Here is a 23,469-nt window from a genome sequence, read left to right as displayed (position 1 = left end):
GAACTGCCTGTAACAACACTAGATGTGTTTTTCTGGTGATCAGTTTATGTTTTATGCATTATTACACATCTGAGGCCAGGAAAGAAATATTCAACATGTAGGGTGTTAAATAAAAAGTGCAAATAAAGGCTGAATGTTTTCAGAATCATTTGATTTTCAGCTAAGACAATAAAAGAAAGCTGTTACTGGTATTGGGCAGCTGTTATACTGCATATCTAACATGTAATAACCTTTATTGTTTTGTTCTTTTATTTATTTATTTTTTTGTATTCACATTTTAAAATTAATTGTCTACTTTTATTTTATTTTTTTATTTAACTTTTCTTTTTCTTTCTTCTCCCTCCCTTCCTTCTCTGTGACTTTGCCCGTGTTATCACTTTTATTCATTTTACTTGTAATAATAAGTTGGACTTTGTTTTAACTCACCTCAGACCAGACTTCCTTGTGCTCGAGTGTCTACTCTGTAACTATTATCTTCCTGTTAGTTTCCTGCTTTTTGCTCGATTGCCAAAGCACTTTGTAAACTCTGTTTTTTAAAGGTGCTGTATAAATAAAGATTATATATTATATTATATGCGCTGTTTATAACGCAAAAATATTACTTGTGGATAACATGCATTTTATATTTTACATGTTATGAATAACTGATGTCAAATTCATGTTTTGAGACATTGAAGAAATATATTTAAACATATAAAGTCTCATGTATTCAAGGGACAGTGGACTGATGTATTACAGCTGGCATCAGTAGACTCAAATAAACACATTTTGGGGAAGACCATTTCAGTAAATATACTTCTGCTACTTTTAATCTATACTTGGGGTACTTTGGTCGGCTGGTGTGGGGCTGCAGAGGCCCGTTGCTTATAAATATAGTGTATATTAATTATTTGTGTGAGAGTGACTGAGGGGCCGGACCGGATGTAGGGCATGCTACCTTCAGATGGGCTTTGAGGAAATGTGGGGCTTTAACCGACAAACAATAGCGCTCTTGCAAATCGCATTAGCTCAAGTCATTTTTGTTGCGTTTCAGGAAACGGACTAAACAAGAAGGACTCTTCAGGAGGGTTATTTTTACGCCCCTTTAATGCCAGAAAGCAGCGAACAAGTCTAACAAAATCTACCGACTCGCCCGCCTCCCAAGTGAATAATTTTCAGGTAAGCCCAGAGTACTGACACTTGCTCTGACTGCTAGCGTTAGCTCGCTGACTAGCATAGCATGCTGTTAGAAAGCGACACGGGTCAGTTGAATATTTAGTTAATGAATGTGGGTGAATTTGGCACTCTTTTAATGGCTGAACAACCAAAACAGCCGACTCCATCCCCCCCTCCCCCTGAATACAATTATTACCCTAGCTACACTGGGTTTTGCTAACTTAGCATGCTAGCTTGCACCGCTAGCAGCTCACTCTGCCCTTGTGCTGCACGGCTGAGTTGCACACTCACGTCAGGCTTAGCCTCCTGTCAGCTGGTGTTATTAACTTATTCGCTGTTACTCATAGCAGTAGCAGGACATATTTGTTGATTTCACTACGTAAAGCAGAGGCGTGTGAGGATGTGTGTTTGCAACTTTGAGCTTAATCTACGGCCGCAGTCGAGACATGTGTCAAAAGATAAGCCCAGTCACTGGTTGGACGCAAGGTGCATGCTGGCTACTTGGTATTTAGCTTTTTAAGCTAACCTCGCCGCACTGGTACATACAGTCCACTTGTACGGTTTTATTCAGGGGGTACAAAGTGTACAGAAGTAGCATACAGTGTGCCAGAGTAGACAAAGTGCCTCTGGGTTCATTAAAAAAAAAAAAAAAAACTGCAAGCCGTCTGTGCCTCGCTGTACGTCAAGTGGACCAGGTGACTCCACATTGACCTGCGTGAAAATGTCGTACCACACATCCAGACGTGAGGTTACTAGAGTTCAGTCAAGTCTGCAGCTCTCCTCAGTCAGTCCTAACTTTAGGCTTCAGCTTTAATTTTAACCAACGAGGCGAGCAGAGCGTTACAGGCAAGTGATGTTACTGTGATCATTCATGACAGGCTTTTGCCAGCAGTGTCTTTTTAAAAAAAAGGATGTTTTGATGTTTAGCAGTGATCATTTGAATGCTTGGGGACTGTTCATGCTTTGTGTTGTCACAGGATGGACACAGTGTTTGGTCTTGATAGACAGTAATAATGAATATGGAGTGGTTGACTGATGCTCAATTTTTGGGTCCGATAAAGGGACATTTTAATATCGGTATACAGGGTTCGTACGGGTGCTTGAAATCCTTCAAATGCTTGAATTTTAATGTGTTTTCAAGGTATGCACAGGGATGATTAATGGCTTTATATTGGCTCAGCTAGGGCTGGGCAGTATTATCGGTCATACATCACTACTGTGATATGAGACTAGCTATTGTCTTTGTTGTCTTGTCATATGGCGTTTGTCTTTTCCTAGTTTTAAGAGACTGCATTACAGTAAAGTGACATCAAAATATTGCAATATGTTACGACCATAACCAAGTTATATAGACTGCCGAGTCTACTAACACACAGGTTGCACAACTTTTTTGTGTTGTAATTGTAATTGTTATAGCACAATAACATCTCATTTTAAGTGATGCAGTGAGATAATCGTTGTTAGTATATATGTATGTTAATAGATATGTAATTTACCGCCGATGTAAGTTGCAGGAAAAGCTCAAACTGTTTGAATATGACTATGGAGAAGGTGTAGTTTTTTCGTCATGATCCCTCTATAATTTGTGACAAAGATATGTAATGGAGCATTATGATGTGTTAAATGTAAATTTTCATATCGGGCAACACACAAGCTGATATCGATATATCTGTAATAGGCCGGTATCGGCTGATACAATGGTCAACCGATATATCGGTCAGGCTCTAATATGTATATTGTATATCCATCCATACTGATATTGTAGAGCCACTAATAAGGTGTGTCTGCGTGCAACAGACCTTGACAGGGAGATGTGTAGACTGCTTCAGTGCTGGCAATATGAGTGATTAATTATTATTGCTGCGAATTGTTAGGTATTATCCGATAAACGCCCAAGACAAATAGCTTATCTTAATTACAATCTGTTCATTTTCTGTTGAGACAGTTTGCTCTTTACTGTCTAATCTTTTCTTTCAGCATTGTTAGAAATCGTGGCTGCAGGGACTTAAATTCCCAATTAATCAGATAAAACATGTAGCAACTGACTTAATGACTGTGTGACTATCATTGGAGATGGTTGGTCTATATATTGGCCAATGACAGAAGTATCGTATCAGCGTATATGTTGTCCGATATGCACTGATGTGAAAAGTTTTTTGGGGAGATTATAATGCAGAAAAAGATGCTTGGGGTAATTTATAATTATTAAATTCCCAGTGAAGTTTACAGTTTCAGTCAGGCTCTACTGTAATGTACAAAAAACTGAAAACCTCAAAACCTTTTGGCATCAACCTGATGAGAAACTTGGGTCATTACTATCCAGAACAACTGGACTGTACCAGTGTCAAACTAATTAAAATATCCTACAAGAGAGAAATAATTTGCTGTATAATCCGAGTCATATAAATGCATGTGGTAATTGAAGAAACTGTTCGAAGTCCAGTGACATGACTGTTTGCACGTAAGCTATTGAACTCTTTATCAGCTCATCATGTCAGGGTTAGGGTTAGTATTGCCCTATAGGACTTTGAGACATACATACAAAGATAAGCTGTTATCCAAGTGGTGCCATCTTGGACTGTAATTACACGCTAGCACTGTAAAAAATGTTAACCTGATCATTTTAGTGACAATCTGGTGAACTGCAGAGCTACTTTGAGCTTTCAATACTTGAGCAGTCTGACAGTTTCACCCATTAACCCCTGCTCCTACTTTTGCCATGAGTCCCAATTTATTGCTGACAACAAGAAACGCCATGTGTATCCTTTAGCCTTATCAGTCATCATGTCTTACTATGGCTGCATCCAGAGCAGGGTTGTGACCATGTTTAAGTAACGCAAGGCCGTCCTACGTGAGCCTTTTGCCTTATTTGTTAAATACTTTCTGTCCTCTCTTAGATAGTGAACCCTTCTGCAAAGTCTTTATATGGAGTATTTGAGTGTTTCTGAGAACAGAAAGCAGGTAACCGTAGAAGGCAGCAGACCATATACCTCGTCAGATTACCTCAAGAAGACGTTAAAACTTGTTTTAAAAGAGTCTCTTCAACAATAACATTCAGAATTAGAGGCATTATATTTTCCAGAGCTAATAACGGAAGATGCGAAGGAGTGAGACGTCATTCTGCCTTAAAATATCTGTTGACAATTGAACATGTGCAGTACCGATGAGGGAGCTGGCAAGGTTTGGGTACAGTGATAATGTTATGGCAGCTACTTTTTAAGATATTTAACTTGAGTCTCTCTTTCAAACTCAATGACAACTGAACACAGTCAAGTGTTGCTTGAATGGAGACAATCAGGAAAGTATTTGTGCACCAGTATCCTTTACTTCAATGCACATAATAGCATTGCACTGAAACTGGGCTGAAAATTAGCATTTCCATCACTGCTGATGGGAGCTGGAGCAGATAAACACTCATAACTACTGCAGAGTCAGTTGACCAGAATGAAGGCCGATTGTAGCCTTTCCTATTCAATAAATAAGCCAGATGTTAGTGGGTGTTCTGTTTTGATTTTTTCAGCGTGAAAGGGGTAACATGGCTGTAGTTGTAGTTTAGTGGTGTGGCTTTAAAATGTGAGTGTTCAGCAGCACAGTGGTGCAGGACTGAAAGCACTTCATGCTCTGAAACATGAATGCCCTTCATTGTCCAGCTATCACAATGTATTTTTATCTCTTTTTATATTTGGCTTTGATGCCCCATGGCAGAGCCTCTGGACTGTACTCTAACCTTTGACCCATTTGCTTCAGTAAACCCTGGAGTTTATTTATGCATCTCTCTGCCAGCTTGTCTGAACCACCCATTTGATTTTAGCTCTGTGTAGGAACCCAAAGGCTTTTGTTGGCTTTCCCACCAGCTCTGTTTTTCATCTCTGTGTGGGTGAACCAAACAGACATGTTGTAAATACTGTTTCAAGGTACTGTCAAGAAGATGAGAGAGTACGGCCAGGCAATATATACAATATGTATCGGACTGTTGTATTTGTTCTAATGCTTGTCTTCACCCACTTAGTCATTACATCCACATTTCTGATGAATATTTATCAGAAATCTTAATATTTTGTAAAAAATACCTCACAATATTGTTGCAATATTAAAGAAGTGGCCATTTGGTCAAAAATATTGTGGTATTTGTTTTTTGTTGCCCAGTTGTAACATTTATGAAGTGCTTTTGAGGAGAAAAGCACTTCATAAATATCAAGGTATGTATCATATATTGCCATATGGCCAAAAACTAATTATTATTTCAAGGTCATACTGCCCAGAACTATCCGAGAGGAGGATTAAGGTTGGGTACCGAATTCTATCATTTTAAGGGTACCAACCAAATTATGTTGGTACTACAGAGTACTGATTCTCAATAAATCAACTGAGGTATCAGCCCTAGAGCAAGTTGAGTCAGGGCAACACTTGCTGCAATATTTGTGATGAAATATGCAAAGCTGACAGAGCAACACGTTCTATTATATATCTATAATTTAAAGATTGTGCTGTGTTTGAAAGCCTGAACGCTTGGTCCCCCCTGAACCCTCCTGCAAGGTTGACAAGGCACCAACAACTTTATCGACATCTGTGTGCAATTAGTTAGCTAGATGGAGAAGTTATTGGAGATAACTGGGCTTTTTTCACTGTCTTTGTTGACGTTATCTTATTTTATGACCAAAATTCAGCCACTGGCTACGTCCGAAATTCCTTACCACCATGTGGTTTAGTACGCTAAAACAGTATGAGTTTTTTTCACTTAGTCCCAAACCAACAGTATGTGTCTTGCATACAATTTGCAAGAAAACATTGCAGTATGCAAGCACTGCTGTTGTGACATCATGATAAAATTCCTGTGTTTCTTCTTTTTTGGATGTGACAGACAAGACGTTGCAACAGCGTATTGCTGCCCTTTACTGCTTGTTATTGATGCTCTATTTGGCAGTTGTTTATATAGATGGGTTTGCCCTACCTTGTCACTCAATTAGTGGATACAGCCGTCAACGTGTTGTTGAAATGCTCTGAGAGATAAAAATCAAAACATAGTTTTTGGCCTCCATGTTACTCCAGAATTCCGACTTGATGCCATGAACACACTGAAGTCGGAAGAACGACTTCCCAACTCGGGAAGGGGGACCATCCTAGGAGCAAGTCTGTACAGAGTAAAGTATAGAAAAAAGGTACTGAATTCCAGGTATCAGTGATTTCTAGTCTTTGGCTTAATGCATCCTAATTACACTTGATCAAAACAAAGCACAGCTTGGCAACACACCTGAAGAGGTTGTTTAAGGAAACTCTTGGCCCTCTGTTCGAGGTTATCACTTCTGCCTAATACGAGGTGTCACTAACAGTTGGCCAATGGCAAGGTGAGGCGAGAAACTCTACGTGGTGATTGGTTCCTTTGGCGTAACAGATGCCATTCTGCTAACTCCACGCTGGTATGGGAGAGCCCGGCCTTCTTCTTTGTTAATGTTAATGAAATGTGACATATCCAGGGTGCCCATAGCCTGCTAATCAGCACTAATCTGATCCAGTGGATTAGAGGATGGGAATGCATGTAAGACACTGCTTACAGTACATGTGTGCCTCCCTCCTTCCAGAAGTGAGCCATCTTTCAGACTTCCTAGCATTCATTGGTGGACTGTTGTAAGAATCCACTGGCGCCTTTGGGAGATTTTGGACCTCAAGAGATCTGTACTTTCATGTCATTTGGCTCTCAGTAAACTCTTGTGCTGATTAGGCAGTTCTTCCAACAGGATCTGGGATCTGTCTGTGTTCTTGCTGTCATCATCATAATCTCCCTCTTTCGTTCTGTGGGATTATTATGGCTGTGAAGCAGGAGAGCCTGTGACTGTCCACTGCTCTTTGCAGGCCTTTTCTGTATGTTTTTATTATTCTGGCTTTGATTCGGTGAGAGAACCAGCAGCCAAGATGCTGAACCAGAGCGCTGTGATGATCTTCACTGGGATCTGTGGGGCATTGGTGGTCATGGCAATGGCCTACTATGTCTACTGGTAAGTTAAATTCAGTAGAAGTGGTTTGGCTAGGCTAGGATGGGCCCCACTAGATTTCTTACAACTTGTGAAAAAGAGAGATGTCAGCATTGCACTCCAGGGCATCAGCCTTTCAAATTTTGCAAGCCAAATGAAGTTGTCCGAATTAAAACGACTTTGCAAAGTTGCGGTACCTGCCAAGATTTTCCTGAGGTTTTCCAGTATTTAGCTGATGTCTTCTAATGCACATTTCAACAGTCTTATCATGTTAGAGAGTCCTAGCAAGCAGTAGTCATTTGTTGGGCGTAGAAGCTGTATTCAGGTGATGCAGAGCAGAAGCGGCTGTCCGGCCTTAAGCAGCTTTAACCCAGTCAGCGTCTCTAATCTTTCTACCAGGCTGAGTGGGGTCACAAGGGGGCCCTGCACCCACAGGGTCCCGCGGTTGTTTTCATGGTCAAACCCAATGTTTGTTTCTCTGAACTCATTTTATTCCATCTTTGACAAAAAGAGAAAGGGAACAACTGAAGTTTGGTTAAACCAGAACACTTTCAGAACACCACAAGGAAGAGGCTGATTTGATTGATTAGTGCGTCATGGTGATGAAGTCATGGTGATGTTTGAAGCTCAATATTTTGTTATCATCTGATGAGGGTTTTGAGGAGTGAGTTAAAGTGTGAACGTTTTGATCAATTTGGGATTTAAATGCCTCCTCTGACTACTTTACTACTAACCTGGATAGCTGAAATGGAGCACTGATACACTTGGGCTGAGAAACAAAGAGCTGTTTATCTATTGACCTCACATATAGACAAACATTTATATTGTCATTATTTGGTCATGCTTGTAAATACATTATAACAGACGATATATATGGTGTTTTTTGTAGGACATATAGCGCTCTTGTCTCACACAAATCGAGTAGAACAGACTGGTTTTGCAGCGAAGCTAGCCGAACAGTATCACACATTCAAAGTTTGTTTACCAGGGAGCGCTGACTAATTTTTTAGTTTTTCAACTGTCCCACTCAATACATATCCTTAATGAACTGTTTGATAGCCAGTTTAGAGGATCTTCATTAAATTCTTAATTTGATGTCTTTATTTATTGCAGTGTTTCAAAAACACGCTTTTGTCTGGCTCTAAACCTTTACTGTGGTTAAGATCGTTGTTGGGTGAAACAGTGGTGTAAAGGGAAGTCAAATTTCAACATTAGCTATGTACACACATCCGTGACCCAAAATACCTTCAGCTCAACAGAAGTTTAATTCACAATACAAGGCAAAGAGTCTGGTACACTCTCCGTACTTTAAACATAGTTTAACTGAAAGTAAACAAGGATAATTGAAAATATTGTATTTATTCTGCATTAAAAATGCAATCATATTTTAGTTTCACAAGTACACTACTCAAAATGAGTTGGAGATATTGGGATATGGATGCGTATATATTGACAAAAGTCAAATGAAATGTGTTGCATTAATTTTGTAAATAGTCACAAAACAACAATTCAGATATGTCGCAGAATCAATCAAGTGAAACACTTAAATATCCCAATTTCCCTAACTAATTTTGAGTAGTGTATTTGAGAGTTTATCATGTTTATAATTCATTTGGTGCAAAAAGCAAACAACATACTCCCTGACATCAATGAAGTAAGACTGTCCCCGAATCAGGATTTTCGGAGTCGGCGCTGTAAAGTCAGGGGGTTGTCTTCAGTATATTAATTTGCCATGTGCTTCTTTGATTCATGCATATGTTATAGATATTTTTATTTGATAAGTTTTTATAAACACTAAACATTGGGTTTGGGCGATATCCAGAAGATGATATCATCGCATTAGGCGATGTTATAGCCGCTCATTCCCTAAGTTGGACTCGCCGACTGTGCGGGATAATGAGGTGAGACTTCAAATTTGTGTTGTTGCCCGGTTTAGTTAACACCTGATTACGACGACATGTAGCCTCATTCGAATCCCATGGCTCGCCATTTTGTCGCGCTTCAAATGTGAAATATTGCCAAATTGGCGAGCTGGCTTTCCCACAGACTGCGTCCTCTATGTCTGTATGTTAAAGCGCTCTGTGCATGCCACTACATCAGGCCAGTTAACCCTTGTAACGTCCCAAATATCGATGCGCCTTGCGTTTTTTTTTTTCAAAATAAAAGCCAGAAGGTGCCGTAACAGCTGTTCGATATTACATATTGTGTAAAATATCGCATATGACAGCAGATATCGTGATATTCCATATTACTAATATTGGCCCAAGCCTACTTAACATTATTACTAATACTTTGTCTTAATGCGCCTAAGCCTACAAATATGAGAAATATACTATTCATTCCCTTGCCCACTCAGTGACACTAAACTCCTATACCAAGCCTTTATTAGTCCCATGTTTTGCTCATCATCTGTGACAAAACACATAGTCAGAAAAAGTAAAAATGTGCATTGAGCTCATATTTCAGTTCTAAAATTTTAGCAAACCACAGAGCATCTCTCTGACCGATCTGTTGATGCCACTGTCAGTCGAACACTCAGTCGCAGTGGATAGTAGTAAAGGAGGTTCAACCAGCATCTGCTTCAAAAGTAGTTTTGTGGACTTCATTGACAGTCACCACCGGAACGGAGAGCCTTAAACATGAGCTACGCTGTTCCTCGTTAGTTTTGACTCGGTTTATGAAGTTTATAGCCTGCAATGTTGTGCAGCTAACAAAAAGTGCAGTGGTTCGACTGACGGCATGCGAGTCATCAAGCAGCATCTTTATCTCCGTTAAAATAAAACAAAATAACAAAAAAATAATATAAGAACGTTCTCATGAGATTTGTTTTAGATAAAGAAAAAATGTCTGAACTTGGTTTGAGTAACGTTCTCTGGAGACCTTGGTTGCCCCAGCACCAACTCTTGAAGCAAATATGTTGAGTGCTAATGGTTAGTTGCATTTTTCACAGTGGTGTTATATTTAGAGGTGACACAAATGCAAACAAAGTTAGTAATAAGACACACTTCTCTCTAGGCTCTGTGAATCATGGCCTTAATTTCAGCTTGAGTGAAAATTTGTGGTTCAAAGTTGACTGACTCCACAATTGTTCCTGAGGCAGGAGCTGAAAGAGCAGAAAGAAGAGAGTGTGGAAGAAAATGAGAACAAAGTTCATGGCCTGTCTGCAAATCTACCCTGTCTGTCTGAGCGGTCACACACACAGTTGCTGCTTGTTGCCACAGCAGAGGTTTGATGGGGAACTTCTCCATTGGCTGCTTGTGGCCAAACAACACAAAGCTGACTGTTTTCATTTTTTATTTTTTTGTTGAGTGTTGTTTTAGTGTTTTTATTCCTAAAATACATAATGAGGGACAAGGACTGCAAATAAGCGATTGCTAGAAGTCCCTCATTGCATCAGTTGCATTTTATTTAAATGCAACAATGCCCACATGCATCATCCCGGTCAAATAAACCAATAACTAAATTAATAAATAGACTGTCAAGCCAAAAAAAAATGTAGCCCTTAAAGTACCAACCAAAGTGCTAATTACTTGGCTTGAGGCAATTTCTTTTTTCTTCCAAGTCTGTGTATCTTTTTTAGAGTAAATCAACAAATGCAAACATCTACAAATGAATTATTTGCATGAATAATGTGATGACTCAGATGCCCAATACTAATCAATCAAAGCAATTAATCAATAAATCAATTAGATGTCAACTATTAACTTGATCGGCAGCTGTTTTTAATAATGGATTAATCAGTTTGAGCATTTTTTTTTTTAAGAAAAAAAAGTCAAAATACATTTATTTTTAGTGTTATTATTTGTTGTAATCAATTACATATTTACTTATTTATGACGCCGTTTTTTTTTTTTTATTTCCTTATGTATTTTTGATTTTGGCAGTTTTAGTCCTCCATACTTCTGATCTACTAATACATCTGATGTTCTGGGCCAAAGGTCAAATTCAGGAGATTACCTGTATAAACAAATACAGTTTAAAAACTGTCAGGCTGAGTAACTTTCCAGGAACTGATCACAGTCACTTGTAGCAGTTGTTGTACCGTGTACTTACGGCACACTGCTCTCTTTGATTCTTTAGTGTTTAGTTTTAGCTCACCATCCTTCCAAAATATGTCACAGGAGCCACAATTGAAATGTGCTGTACTGTCATTTTAACCCTCCCAGTCACTCTCTGACCACCAGGAACAAAGGTCAAATCTGTAACATGATGCAGAGACAACTGTGGATGTTTGGACTGATAGTCAGATCACTGAGGCGATAGATGACACGCATGCTCACGTGGCAGTATTTCAACACTTCAACTTCATACTTTAAGACACGTTTTGCTCAGTTGCCTGGGCTGAAGTCCTGTGGATGTGCATGTAAGATTTCATTTCCTTCACACTTTGTTAGTCTTTGTATTGTGTTACGGTGTTTGATGGCACTGGAGAAGACTTATTGCCAACTCACAATGAGCTGGCCTTGTGTCAACTATGTGGCTTAATTTAAGGTTGATGGTTTGTCCTCTAGCTGAGATGGTATTTTAAGGAAATGTGATGCAGACTTTGGGTAAAGGATGGCTATAAATATGGTTGGATTGCTTGGAAAGAAAGGCGTGTAGGATTTCTGGTCATCCATATTTAATTTTTTTTTAGGATGGAAAGTTATTTATGTTTTTGGCATCCATTTCAGTTTGTTTTATGTAGTTGCATTTGTGAAAAAGATATGCAAGACACAAGAAAGCAGTCATTACATACACTTTATGAACAAGAGAGAGTCTGTGTTTGTCAGCGTGACACGCAGGCACACAATGTTTCTGTCTCTCCCTTGTTGTCTAGCATGCAGGCTGTTGTTCTAAAGAACAAACACCAGACGGTCTCTTTTCTGCCAGTTTGCTGACACAGTTGTAGCAGTGAATGCAGTTGACTGTACATATGTTGATGTTGCTAAGCTAGCACTGCACTGTTAATCGTAGTATAACTGGGAGCACGACACAATTTTAAATTCCACAGTCAGTTGACCTGAGGCTGTAACTGACAATTGTTTTAGTAATGGATAAATCTTCTCATTATTATGTTTCTGTTTCTTGTTTATTTTGTTCTCTTGTTCATATCTTGCTTTTTTTTACTTATTTTATTTACTCATTTATTTCTTTTGTTTTTGTGTTGATGCTTATCTCTTTTTTTTTGCCATCCTCTTTGCTGCTATAACACTGAAATGTCCCTGTTGTGGCCTTTTTCATTTACTATCATGAATGACATAGAAAAGAAGCAAATTCTTACATTTAAGATGCTGGAACCACCAAAGATTCACACTTTTGCTTGAAAAAGGCCTGAAATCGATTATCAAAATGTAGAGCTGCAACGATTTATCGATTAGTTGTCAACTATTAAATAAATTGACAACTATTTTGTTATTTGATTGATTGGTTAAATATCAATAATCTTTAAGAGAAAAATCAAGAAAATACTCTGATTCCAGCTCCTGAAATGTAAATATTTTCTACTCTCTGAATATCTTTGTGTTGTAGATGAAACAAGACATCTGACGTCGTTTTCAAGCAACTAATCGGTTGATTGAGAAAATACCCTGCAGTTTAATCGACAATGAAAAAAAATCTTGAGTTGCAGCCTATACAAAAGAGAGAAAGTTGCAATGTAAAACCCAGCAGGTGGATGCCCAGTTGACAGTCCTGAAGTGGATTGGGTGTCGTTACACAGATCTGCAAAAGACTAACTCAGATTAGACATGTTTCTCAGAACAGCTTTAGGTTGGCTTGACCTACACTTTAATGGGCTTGGGTGCATATGTTGGATCAGTCCATTCATGGCTGGACGGTCTGTGCTGTTCATCCTGATGGGTACGCTCATTGGTAGTAATTGTCACCCCTAAAAAAATGCTCCATTTTCGTGAACAGTTGTCAAACAAGCAGAGGTTTCTGGCCACTACATCGTGTAATATGAGATGTTGTCTCTAAAAACATCTCATGTGCACCTATCCTAAACAAAGATGTCTGTGGCGGTTGTCTGCATAATACATACCAGTCTTTTCCCCATCCATTTATTCTGTATACCTGCTTATTGTTATTCAGCAACATGGACTGGTGGAGTCTATCCCAGCATGCTTTGCTCAAACATCTAAACTCCCTGGACAGTTTCCCAGTCTGTCACTAAGAGTCAGACAAACACAGTCACATCCTCACCTGGGGGAAATTAAATGTTTCCAGTTCACCTGACTTGAATGTGTTTGACCTGTTGGAGGAAACTCACACAAGCTCAGACAAAACTTGAGACTTTCTCCACTGGCAACGGGTCTGTCATTGGTGGAGTATGCTGTAACTAAAGAGCATTTGTGTGATTTTTATTAGTTATTAATCAGTTATTTTTCCAGTTAGACTATAAAATGTTACAAACAGGGATGCAAACATTTTTTAATTAACTGTTTCTCATGGCTGATACCAAATTACCAATAATTTTGCTTTTGCATTTTAAAGAGGTTCCTAGCCTGTAGTTTATGCAGCTATAATAAGATTTGTTGTGTTTAAACTTGTACACTTTTTCCTTCCTCTTCAAACCCTTGCGGAACCTGTATTGCGTTGCATGCTGTGCTTCTTTTTTTTCTTCTTCTTCCTCTTCTTTATTGGCAGATTGTAAACCAACTGAAAAGGTGCATACCGCTACCAACTGTATCAGAGCGTGTAGATGCTGAAATATGCCAATATTGGACCGAAAATGTATCAGTCAATTTTTTTATCATAATACCCAAATTGCAAAAGCTGCAAAACGGGCAAAAGCTCTATTGTTTATTGTGAAAATGAAATTGTGATGCAAAGATGATCATGCTCTCTAATCATGAATCCTTTAACAATCGGGATATCTGTCAAAATAACAATAATCACATCATGATGGGTTTTTTTTACCATATTGTGCAGCATGTTAACTTGCCACCCACACTAAGAACAACCGCTAACACGATTCAGCCTGTCCTTTTTGATGAAACGGGCACAGTGCACTTTATTAAATGATGACACTGTACTGTAAGCTTTTATGTTTTATATCTTCTCATCCTCTGTTCTCCTGTTTTCATCAGGTCTGTAGTATTGGCTGAAGGACCGTGTAAACGCGGCTTGTAAAAGGATCCACCGTGGTAAGAAACACTGCTGTCTAGTTTCTCTGAATTTTGAGCTTGTTTATTTTTATATCTCTCAGTTAAGTTATTCATCACTGTGCCACTGCCTCCTCTGTTCCCCAGGTTGGTCGTAGTGTATAGAGAGGAGCCTACTCACCTCTCCAGGCTCCTCAGCCATGGCTCTTCTGGCCTACCTGAAGAGCCTGTTTATCCTGCAGCTGCTGATGGGCTTTGTGTTCGTGGTTAGCGGCCTCATCATAAACTTCATTCAGCTCTGCACCTGCATCCTCTGGCCCATCAACAAGCAGCTCTATCGCAGAATCAACTGCAGACTCTCTTACTCCCTCTGGAGTCGTGAGTAGATGATATTCCTATATTGTTGTAGCAGCTGAGGCTCAGACAGACATTACATTTACGACTCATTTCAGCATGTATCACTTATATTGATGTGTTGTTGTCTTCATGCAGAGCTGGTGATGCTGCTGGAGTGGTGGTCGGGCACAGACTGCACCCTATACACCGACCAGGCTACGGTGGACAAGTTTGGAAAAGAGCATGTCATCGTCATCCTCAACCACAACTTCGAGATCGACTTCCTTTGTGGTTGGACCATGTGTGAAAGATTTGGCATCCTAGGGGTCAGTAATGCACCAAAATATGACTTTGATTCTTGTTCTTCTCAAAAAAAGATACCTAAACCTCTCGTTTTTTATGTGACTGAATTAATGCTTGTCAACGAAAACACACACCTGTCCTCCCTTTCTAGAGTTCTAAAGTGCTAGCCAAACATGAGCTACTGAAGGTGCCTCTGATTGGCTGGACCTGGTACTTCCTAGAAATAGTCTTCTGCAAAAGAAAGTGGGAAGAGGACCGAAAGACTGTCTTCAAAGGGCTGACCAGGCTCAAAGACTATCCTGAATGTATGTGGGTAGGTACACGTCAGACATGCTGTGTTCTTCTCTCTTCTGGCATGAGTGTAAGAGCGTAGTAGAAAGCTGTGTGTGTGTTTAAGGTTTAGCAGCTGTCTTAGATTCATTTTCATGCTGCTACACATCCATTTGCTCAAATACCATATTTGGGATTTTGCAGTCAACTTTAGCCCAGTTGGGCAAGCAGGATTGTGAAACATCCCCTGAGAACTAACACCTTGGTAACAAACAGATATGTAGTGACCTGAGTACATCATAAAAATGCTACAACCAGAATGCAATACTCTGCTCCACCAGACCAAAAAACACTCCAGCTGATGGGTGACATACTGCAAGCTGGTGCTTTGTTTTAGCCGAGAATCAGAGCCCTTTAGTCGAGAGAGTCACGACAACGGAAGTTTAAAATGCAGATCGTCTACGTGATAAAAGGACATAGCAGTGCAGTCACAGGATCATGGTATATAGTTTATCCGCACTGCCTAACTTGACAGTTTGATTGTTGTTTGTTTAGACGCCCCGCACGTGATCCGAAATTACAACAATCTGTATTTGAAACAAAAGCCCTACAGCTGCCAGACGACATGTTTTGTCAGATTTTTGCCAGGAAAAAAATGAGAGGCTCCTGATGCATAGTGTATTTGCATATACTACCAAAACTGTAGTGATACAAAGCTTCTTCCAAAAACTGAAAGAACCCTTCTAAGTAGCCTCCTTAGCTTCAAACAGGGTTCTGGGGACCTTAAAGACTTGTTTAATCGGATGGAAGTAAATCAAATATTTCTGAGTTTGTATTATAACCTTATTAATGTTGTAAATATTACCTTTTCTGAGTTTTAATTCCTTTCCAAAACTACCTAATGCACCTTTTAAGGGACACTATGTAGTTTTGGAGAAGAAATTCAAACTCAGAATTTTAATATTTACAATATTAATGAGGTAATAAGACAAACTCAGAAATATTTTTTTTCCCATAACAAGTAAACAAGCTGTTCTCAGAGGAAAATAAGGTCCCCAGAACACTGTTTGAAGCTAGAAAAGGTGGCAGGGTCCGCCAAATATAAACAAAGTAAAACGGTATGAAATTGCATCGTCCTTTGAGGTCAGTTTGTTTTTCAGTTTTTAATCAGTTGATGTCAGGTATTTGGGTTTCACGGGGAAAAAAAGAAGAACTCCAGATGCTGCCCTTTGACCAGTTCCTCTTAAGTAGGCTGGACTCTGTTCTGATACACACACATAAGTTCACACAGTGCACCAGCTGTATTTAAAATCCCTCAACAGGAGGGCTTGTGTTTATTCTTTTCTGTGAAACCTCATGAACTGGGCTCACCACTGTGCATAAACAGTCGGCTTTGAGAGGCAAAACAGCTCTTTTTTTGTTTAAGTAAGCAAGCGTCTTACTTTCATGGCATCTTACCTGGTGGCAGAAGGTCCTGCTGTGTGTTGTACACCTTAACCGATGGTGTGAAGCACTTTGTGTCACAGATTTTCACCCTGACTCAACTAGTTCATCAAGTGAGATTAGGCAGATCAGCAGTTGATCTAATTACCCCTTAAGTCAGGCGTCAGGCCACCACTAATGACATAGTTTTTCTGTGTTCAGATAAACAATCTGAACACTCTTGACTAGACTTGTCGTCTGCCTCCTTGTTGAGATAAGATGTTGACTTTATTTTAGCATAGTGTTCACCACATTGAGGTGTACTTGATCTGTAATTCAACCAAGCAGAAGTACGGTAGTGGATGGGACAAAAGAAAGGAGGTCACCTCAAGACTGTGTGAGACTTCTTTATATGTGTGTGTGGGTGTAAGTAAGGGATAGACCAATTATCGTCCTGGGGGATTATCAGGGTCATTATTCAGCATTTTTCCGAGGTGTCCGTGTTGGGTTTTTTTTTTTTTTTTCGGTTATATAAATTAATTTTAAAATGCAATGCAGGCTCTGATGCAGCTTTTGTTCTCTTGTCTGTTGTCACCACACTGTGGTTTCACTCAATGTCCCGCCCACAACACTATCCGAGTGGTAACATGCAGAGGTGGCAAGAGTCCACACATTCTTTACTCAAGATACTTGTGTACAAAAGTAGAAGTACTGATTCAACTGCTTTACTCAAGTAAAAGTAAGAAAGTACAGGCTCTAAAATGTCAATACTGGAGTAAAATACAGATACCTGAAAAATCTACTTAAGTACAGTAACAACGTATTTGTACTTTGTTACTTCCCACCTCTGGTTACACATCACAAGTAATAGCCTATCAACACTGATTAATCTAAATCTGCAAAGTAACTATTAACTATAGTAATCCAATAAATGTAGTGGAGTGGAAGTATAAAGTACAGTAATGCAGCTTCAAAATCGTACTGTGCAAATTGACTAAACTGTAGTTGGATACTACAGTCAGGTGATGATGTCCTCAGTGAAACGAGGCTGTAGCTCAGGAGGTAGAGGCTAGGAAGCTAAGAAATCACAAATAACTGCAAATATTTGTTATCAGTCTTCTTGATCACTAATAATCAGTATCCGTGTCGGCCCTGAAAAACCATATCAGTCGATCTGTAGTGCGGGTATTGACACTGCCCTTCTCCCTCCACAGTTCCTGCTGTATTGCGAGGGCACCCGCTTCACAGAGACGAAACACCAAATCAGTATGCAGGTAGCAGAGAGTAAAGGCCTGCCCAAGCTCAAATACCACCTGCTGCCCCGAACCAAAGGATTCACCACCACGCTGCAGTGTCTTAAGGGCACAGGTAGAGACTACAAACGCGCACACACACCTCATCATCCTCTCAATGCACGAGTCTTTTGTTCTTAATCTTTCTTTTTCTCTCTCGACAGTAACTGCTGTGTATGACGTGACTCTCAACTTCAAAGACAACCAGACTCCCACTCTGCTGGGCATCGTCAACGGCAAGCAATACAAAGCTGACATGAGCGTAAGGTGAGTGTCACTGATACACTCCGTTTACGTTTGCATCATCAGTTATTGTGATAATGATGCATTACACTGCCAGCTGTACTGAGTTTCTTCAAGTGGAAAATGTATTTTTAAACCTTCTGGCCTCCGACCAACTGCATTTTTGTCCCGTAACAATGAGAGAGACGGTGAGAGCGCTCAAAATGTTGGCTCGTTTCCCAGCACGTTTATGGTTTCAGAACAATAACACTAATGGCCAGGACACTCAACTGAGCAAAGAGCTGGACATGAGATGGAAACACAATGGGATGTCTCGCACTGGAATGGCTTCGGAAACATGTCTGCGGTCGGATAGTCTCTTTTGCTCAGGAAGGCACCTAACTGAGCGAAACAGGGAGGACCAATCTTGGATGTTTGAAACTACCCAATATGCAAATACTACAGTTTTTACATCATATAGCCTGAGTGCTGATGCCAATCCGGATATATATGCACATATTTTTCCACCCAACAGAAGAGAACATCGAAACTTTCAATTGCCTACCCCTTATCTTATCTAGGGAAGGGTACCAAAACCCGATATTAAACAGGTTTTTTTATTAAAGGCCCTTGTATCGATAAGCTCCGACATTAGCTTTTTTTTATCAGTACATCTCAGCGTTTTGGTTTAATTGATTATCCCGTAGTTGCAGCCTCTCCTCTGCTGAGCTTCTCCACAAAGAGTGAAGTGAAGATAACTGGAAGTTCTCTCAAGTTGACAACAATTACGCTCGTTACTGTAGGTGTAATAAAATAACCGTAAGCGTAAACTTGTAAACTGTAGAATGCAATAGTTTAATCTGCTCTGTCCACAGTCTGTCATCCAGCTAGCTCAGCTAATAGAGAACTGTTACAAAGAAGCTACCGCCATGCTAAAATGAAAGCTGTCTGTATGGACTCTAATTAGAGCATCTTCTTTATCAGCCGGTCAAATCAGCAGAAATGTTCATTTCAGATGTCGACATTTAATTTTAGAGCCTTTATTGCCTTATAAAGGTGATGTGCTGATATTATTGTACAGGGTGAAATGACTTGGAAGTATGGAAGAGGCAGCCATGACAAGAGCAGATCTAACTCTCTAAATGCAAAGGAAAGGTGCTTCAATGCTCCCTTTCTTATCTCCTTTAGCACAGGCTACACTGGAACAGCACAACTGAACCAGAGAAATAAAGTGGAAAAATGATTTAAAAAAAGGATTATAGTGGAGGATACTTTTTTAGTAGAGTAGAGTGGAGACGGCTATAAATGTATGAGCAGGTTTAGAGCCTGAAATCACTTAACAGATGATGCATTCTGCAGAGAGGAGGTGGGTTTAAGGTGAGAGAGCCCCCTGGTGGTAAGAAACTGACATAACAGACCACAAGTGATGTTATTCAATTTTTTTTGCTGTTCTCTGAAAGGACCGGAGGAAAACTAAAAGTCTGCGTGTCATCTTGAAGAGATTTATCATGAAATGTGTATGACATCTTATTGTCCATTACATCATGGTTAAGAGTCTTACTCTTTCATAGTTTTAGCTGAATACCCTCATTTGTCACATCTGATGAATGTAGTAATTCTGTCTTTGTCCTGTAAGAAACCTTTTAATTAGGTGCAGTGCTCATAAATGATGTGTAAATACTTTATATAACTTCCCAATGGCTCTTTTAGATAGTTTGGTCATCCACTTTATATTTCTTTTCTTGCTGTGCAGCTTTCTGTGTATGACACAAAAATAAATATTGATTCATTCCTATATGATTTTTTTACTCTTTACCCTCTAGGCGGTTTCCTGTGGAGGATATACCAGATGATGAGCAGGAGTGTGCCAACTGGCTGCATAAGCTCTACCAGGAGAAGGTAAGTTCTGGGGAAACCGGCATTAAAGGCTCAATCTGTGATCAAAATGTAAACAAGAGCACAACATTTGAGAGTGACTGACTGTCTTTTTGCAGACAAGTGTTTCCTGTTAACATGTGCTGTAACATGGTTGTTAGATTCTTGTTTTCGAAGTAGAGCCCAACCGATTCTGTATTTTTGAGTTAGTTGAACATACAATATTGAGGAGTAAAACACAAAATTTCTATATCAAAATACCGGCCAACAGTCTTGTATACATAGAATATATCTATATTAAGACACATTTTTTGCAATGATCCTTCAAATGTGGTTATCAAACACTATGACATTGGAGCACTGAGACACTAAACCTCACTTGGACTTATATATTAGCATCACATATTGGACATCATGCACAGAAATTACATTTAAATTTTAGTATTTTACTTTGAAAGTCTGCAGAATAGTGGCTTTATGCTATGAAATTTCCTTAGTGACACTTAAAGGGGCACTACGTAGTTTTGGAGAAGAAATCCAAACTCAGACTTTTAGTTTATTCAGTCATGAAAACAAAGAGAGTTTGTTTAGGCATAAAAAATGTCAGTCACTGGAGATCTCCTTCTCCTTCTCTTCTTCTGATTAACATTTCTTCCCCAAAACTACTTAGTGCACCTTTAATGCGCCTCTGGCCCTTGAGACTTTGTTTGAGTGGTTGGTTCTTTATTTGTTTGTTTATTTTCTGTTTTGATACATCACTTGATCATCATACAGTACAAACCATTTCTTCTTCCTCTCCTGCTCAGGACGCGTTGCAGGAAACCTACAACAAGGAAGGAAAGTTCCCTGGACCCACAATAATCCCCCCTCGCAGGTTATGGACTCTGCTGAACTTCTTGTTCTGGGCCACCCTGCTGCTTTCACCCCTCATCAACTTTGCTTGTGGAGTGGCCGTCAGCGGCTCCCCCCTCCTCATCATCGGCTTTATCATCTTCCTCATCTTCGGTAGGTTAACAGTGCAGCAGCCTCCTCCTCAGAAGGCAGTCGTTCTTTCGCTCGATTTGTCATCGCTCACTCCACTCTTCCTTTTGTTCTCCCCACAGCCTCCATAGCTATCCGCCGCCTCATAGGAGTCACAGAGGTGAAGAAAACAGGTTCCAGTTACGGCAACCCGGAGGCCAAGAAACAAAACTAAAGTGTGTGTGTGTGTGTCCGATGGCCCTGCGGTGTCTCACCCCTACCCAACTCCATCCTCCTCCTACTGTTGAGTCAGTTGGCAGGCCGGGGAGGAGACCCAGCTGTGAAAACAATAATAGAGACCAGAGTTAGAAATACTAATGGCACTAGAGTGAGAGAGGGAGAGAAAGAGCGAGCATGAAGGTCTGGGGTTCAAGCTCTCTGGTGTAACACAGAACATACGAAGGGGGAGATGCAGTCCTGCTGTACTCACCTGCATCTTTTCTTAATCCAGCTAGCGACCCACTGTCCCCGTCCAGTCCCGTTAAATCCCGCTGACACCCAAGGTTAAGCTCCTAACCTGTCTGAGGTCACATGGAGCCATTTCCTGCCCTGAGCTACCTACCTCCACTTCCTGTTACCTGTCATCAGCCAATCAGGGAGTGGTGACGTGCTTGTTCCTTTTACCCACAGAACACAAGGCGATCCGTATCTGTATAACCTCCGTCAGGGGGCAGCAGCAATCTGTAACAGGCAGGACATCTCCCTCCCTTTTCTTTCACTAAGTGGGACTTGTAATGGGAACCGGTGCCTTGAGGCCCAGCCTGGTTTCCTTAAATCTTAAAGGGTCATTTCACCCAAATCACACTTATCATTTGACTCCTAGGTGTCTAGCCAGGCAGATAGTTTGGGTTTTTTATCTTCCCACTGGCACTTCTACTGCCAACTTGGTACAATGCAGCTGGATAAAATGTTGTTAATGGTGCTCAAATTATTTGATAAACTTAACAGCAGCATGTCTTTGTTGAAACAGATATTCTGACAGTTTATCTATAAATGTAAAACAATAATGAAAGCTGACCACACTGACATCATCGACAGAGTAGTATGTTTTGAGACATTGCTCTTGGGTTTTTATAAATTTTGTTTAAAATCATTTGAGCACCCACCTCAGTGATTCCTCTACATTCATTCAGGAGTGGTGAACCACCACAGTAAGAACATTACCACCACAGGTAGATAAATTGGGAGATTGAATATTGTAAGCTAGATAACAAACAAAAACAAGCAGAAGCAGCCCTTTAGTCCTAAACAAATAACTAAATATACACAGATGAGTTGCAGTCATTTATAGCTCTTGAACCAAAACTAATCTAGACAACTACAGAGATCAAAATTTCCTCCTCAAGCCTTCCAGGTGAAAGACCAAAAGTGATCCAAATGTTGCGGCTGACCGTAACAACATGATGTCTCTTTACATTATGAATGAAAGGGAGAAGGAAAACAACACATGAGGTAACAGACGCCATTATATATTTAGTTTTACAGCACTTTAATACTTTGAAACACATCTAAACATTTCAATCACTCGCCCATGGTTTCCCAAAGTAGGCCCGACAGATGTTTCTAGAGGAAAAAAATATATATTTAAAGGTGCAATATGTAAGAATTTTAATTGGAAACAATCAAAAATAAACTAAAATTTGAGGAAACACTGCGCCTCCATTGTTCAGGTCTAGCAGCAGAAGTGTCGGGAGGAGATCCCAAAATATAAATCCTACATCATCTCTAGGACTAGATACCGTGAGGGTTAAGTGGGGATATCTCTTCTTTCTTTTCAAATTTAGAAATCTTGGTGAACTGACCCTTTTCAACGTCTCGTCTCGGAGAGGCTGGTGTCCATTAAACTACAGCAAGGGCTCCAAATGTGAAACTGTCCTCATCAAGGACACCTACCATCTTTTACAGGTCTCATTTGTAGCCCGCCGCACCAACACCTTCATTCTGCCACATTTCTCCAGTTTCTACTCCTATTTTCACTTGTCATACATGTTATCCTTCATTTTTAGATCATAATTGGACCCCTAAATGTGATGTTGATTCAACCAGCAGTCCCAGTCTAAACACTGAAGTAGTTCAACCTGCCGCCTCCCCTCCCTCTGACGCCAGTCTCGACAGCTGAAATGCACAATGTGACTGTTCTGCTTCCAGATTCCAGATAAAAGGTCACCAACTGTCTTCATGTAGCCTCACAGCTGTTAGCATATTATTTTGCTGTCCAGATATAGACTCTGTAGTCGTGATGTTTTAACCTTTGCCTTAAATCAAGCTTGCTCAGGCAAGGGATTGCTTATTCGCCACCCCCTTTAAAAAACAAAACAAAAAAAAAAAAAACGGCACCCACCTCTTACCTCTACATCCTCCTCCCATCATGGAGTAGTGTGCATTCAATTGGTTTGATTTACCAAAGTGAATGAGTGAGTGTAACATTTCAATTTTAAAGTGGAAGGTTAGAAAGTTGTTCCGTTGACTGTACGTTAGTAGTTAGAGGAAGCTGTTTACATGTCATGCGCGCAGGCAGCT

The 23,469-nt window shown here is 40.0% G+C and overlaps 1 protein-coding gene across 3 annotated transcripts; it reads left to right on the top strand.

Annotated features, from left to right (window-relative positions):
• Nucleotides 1-914: 914 nt before the first annotated feature.
• Nucleotides 915-23,261, top strand: agpat3 (1-acylglycerol-3-phosphate O-acyltransferase 3). Of its 3 annotated transcripts, none has more exons than XM_073473036.1 (10): nt 915-1,158; nt 14,195-14,251; nt 14,357-14,587; nt 14,702-14,871; nt 15,000-15,161; nt 17,755-17,908; nt 17,997-18,099; nt 19,878-19,953; nt 20,736-20,934; nt 21,033-23,261. In XM_073473036.1, the coding sequence occupies exons 3-10, from the start codon at nt 14,410-14,412 to the stop codon at nt 21,122-21,124; spliced, it is 1,134 nt and encodes a 377-aa protein (XP_073329137.1). In that variant the 5' UTR covers nt 915-1,158; nt 14,195-14,251; nt 14,357-14,409; the 3' UTR covers nt 21,125-23,261. The 3 variants fall into 3 exon arrangements, with proteins under 3 accessions (XP_073329137.1, XP_073329138.1, XP_073329140.1); XM_073473037.1 differs by lacking the exon at nt 915-1,158 and adding an exon at nt 1,891-2,001 and having other exon boundaries at nt 21,033-23,254; XM_073473039.1 differs by lacking the exon at nt 915-1,158 and adding an exon at nt 11,141-11,487 and having other exon boundaries at nt 21,033-23,254.
• Nucleotides 23,262-23,469: the final 208 nt, after the last annotated feature.

The sequence above is a fragment of the Pagrus major genome, chromosome 9 (assembly GCF_040436345.1).
Source record: "Pagrus major chromosome 9, Pma_NU_1.0".
In the NCBI taxonomy this organism is placed as follows: domain Eukaryota; kingdom Metazoa; phylum Chordata; class Actinopteri; order Spariformes; family Sparidae; genus Pagrus; species Pagrus major.
This window is presented reverse-complemented; position numbering and strand designations above follow the sequence as displayed.

What these genes read in the sequence shown, in the direction of transcription:
- agpat3 (XM_073473036.1), top strand. Translation starts at nt 14,410, where the DNA reads ATGGCTCTTCTGGCCTACCTGAAGAGCCTGTTTATCCTGCAGCTGCTG. An exon ending in CTCTTACTCCCTCTGGAGTC is followed by an intron (nt 14,588 to 14,701) that starts GTGAGTAGATGA and finishes GTCTTCATGCAG; the next exon opens with AGCTGGTGATGCTGCTGGAG. An exon ending in TATCATCTTCCTCATCTTCG is followed by an intron (nt 20,935 to 21,032) that starts GTAGGTTAACAG and finishes TTCTCCCCACAG; the next exon opens with CCTCCATAGCTATCCGCCGC.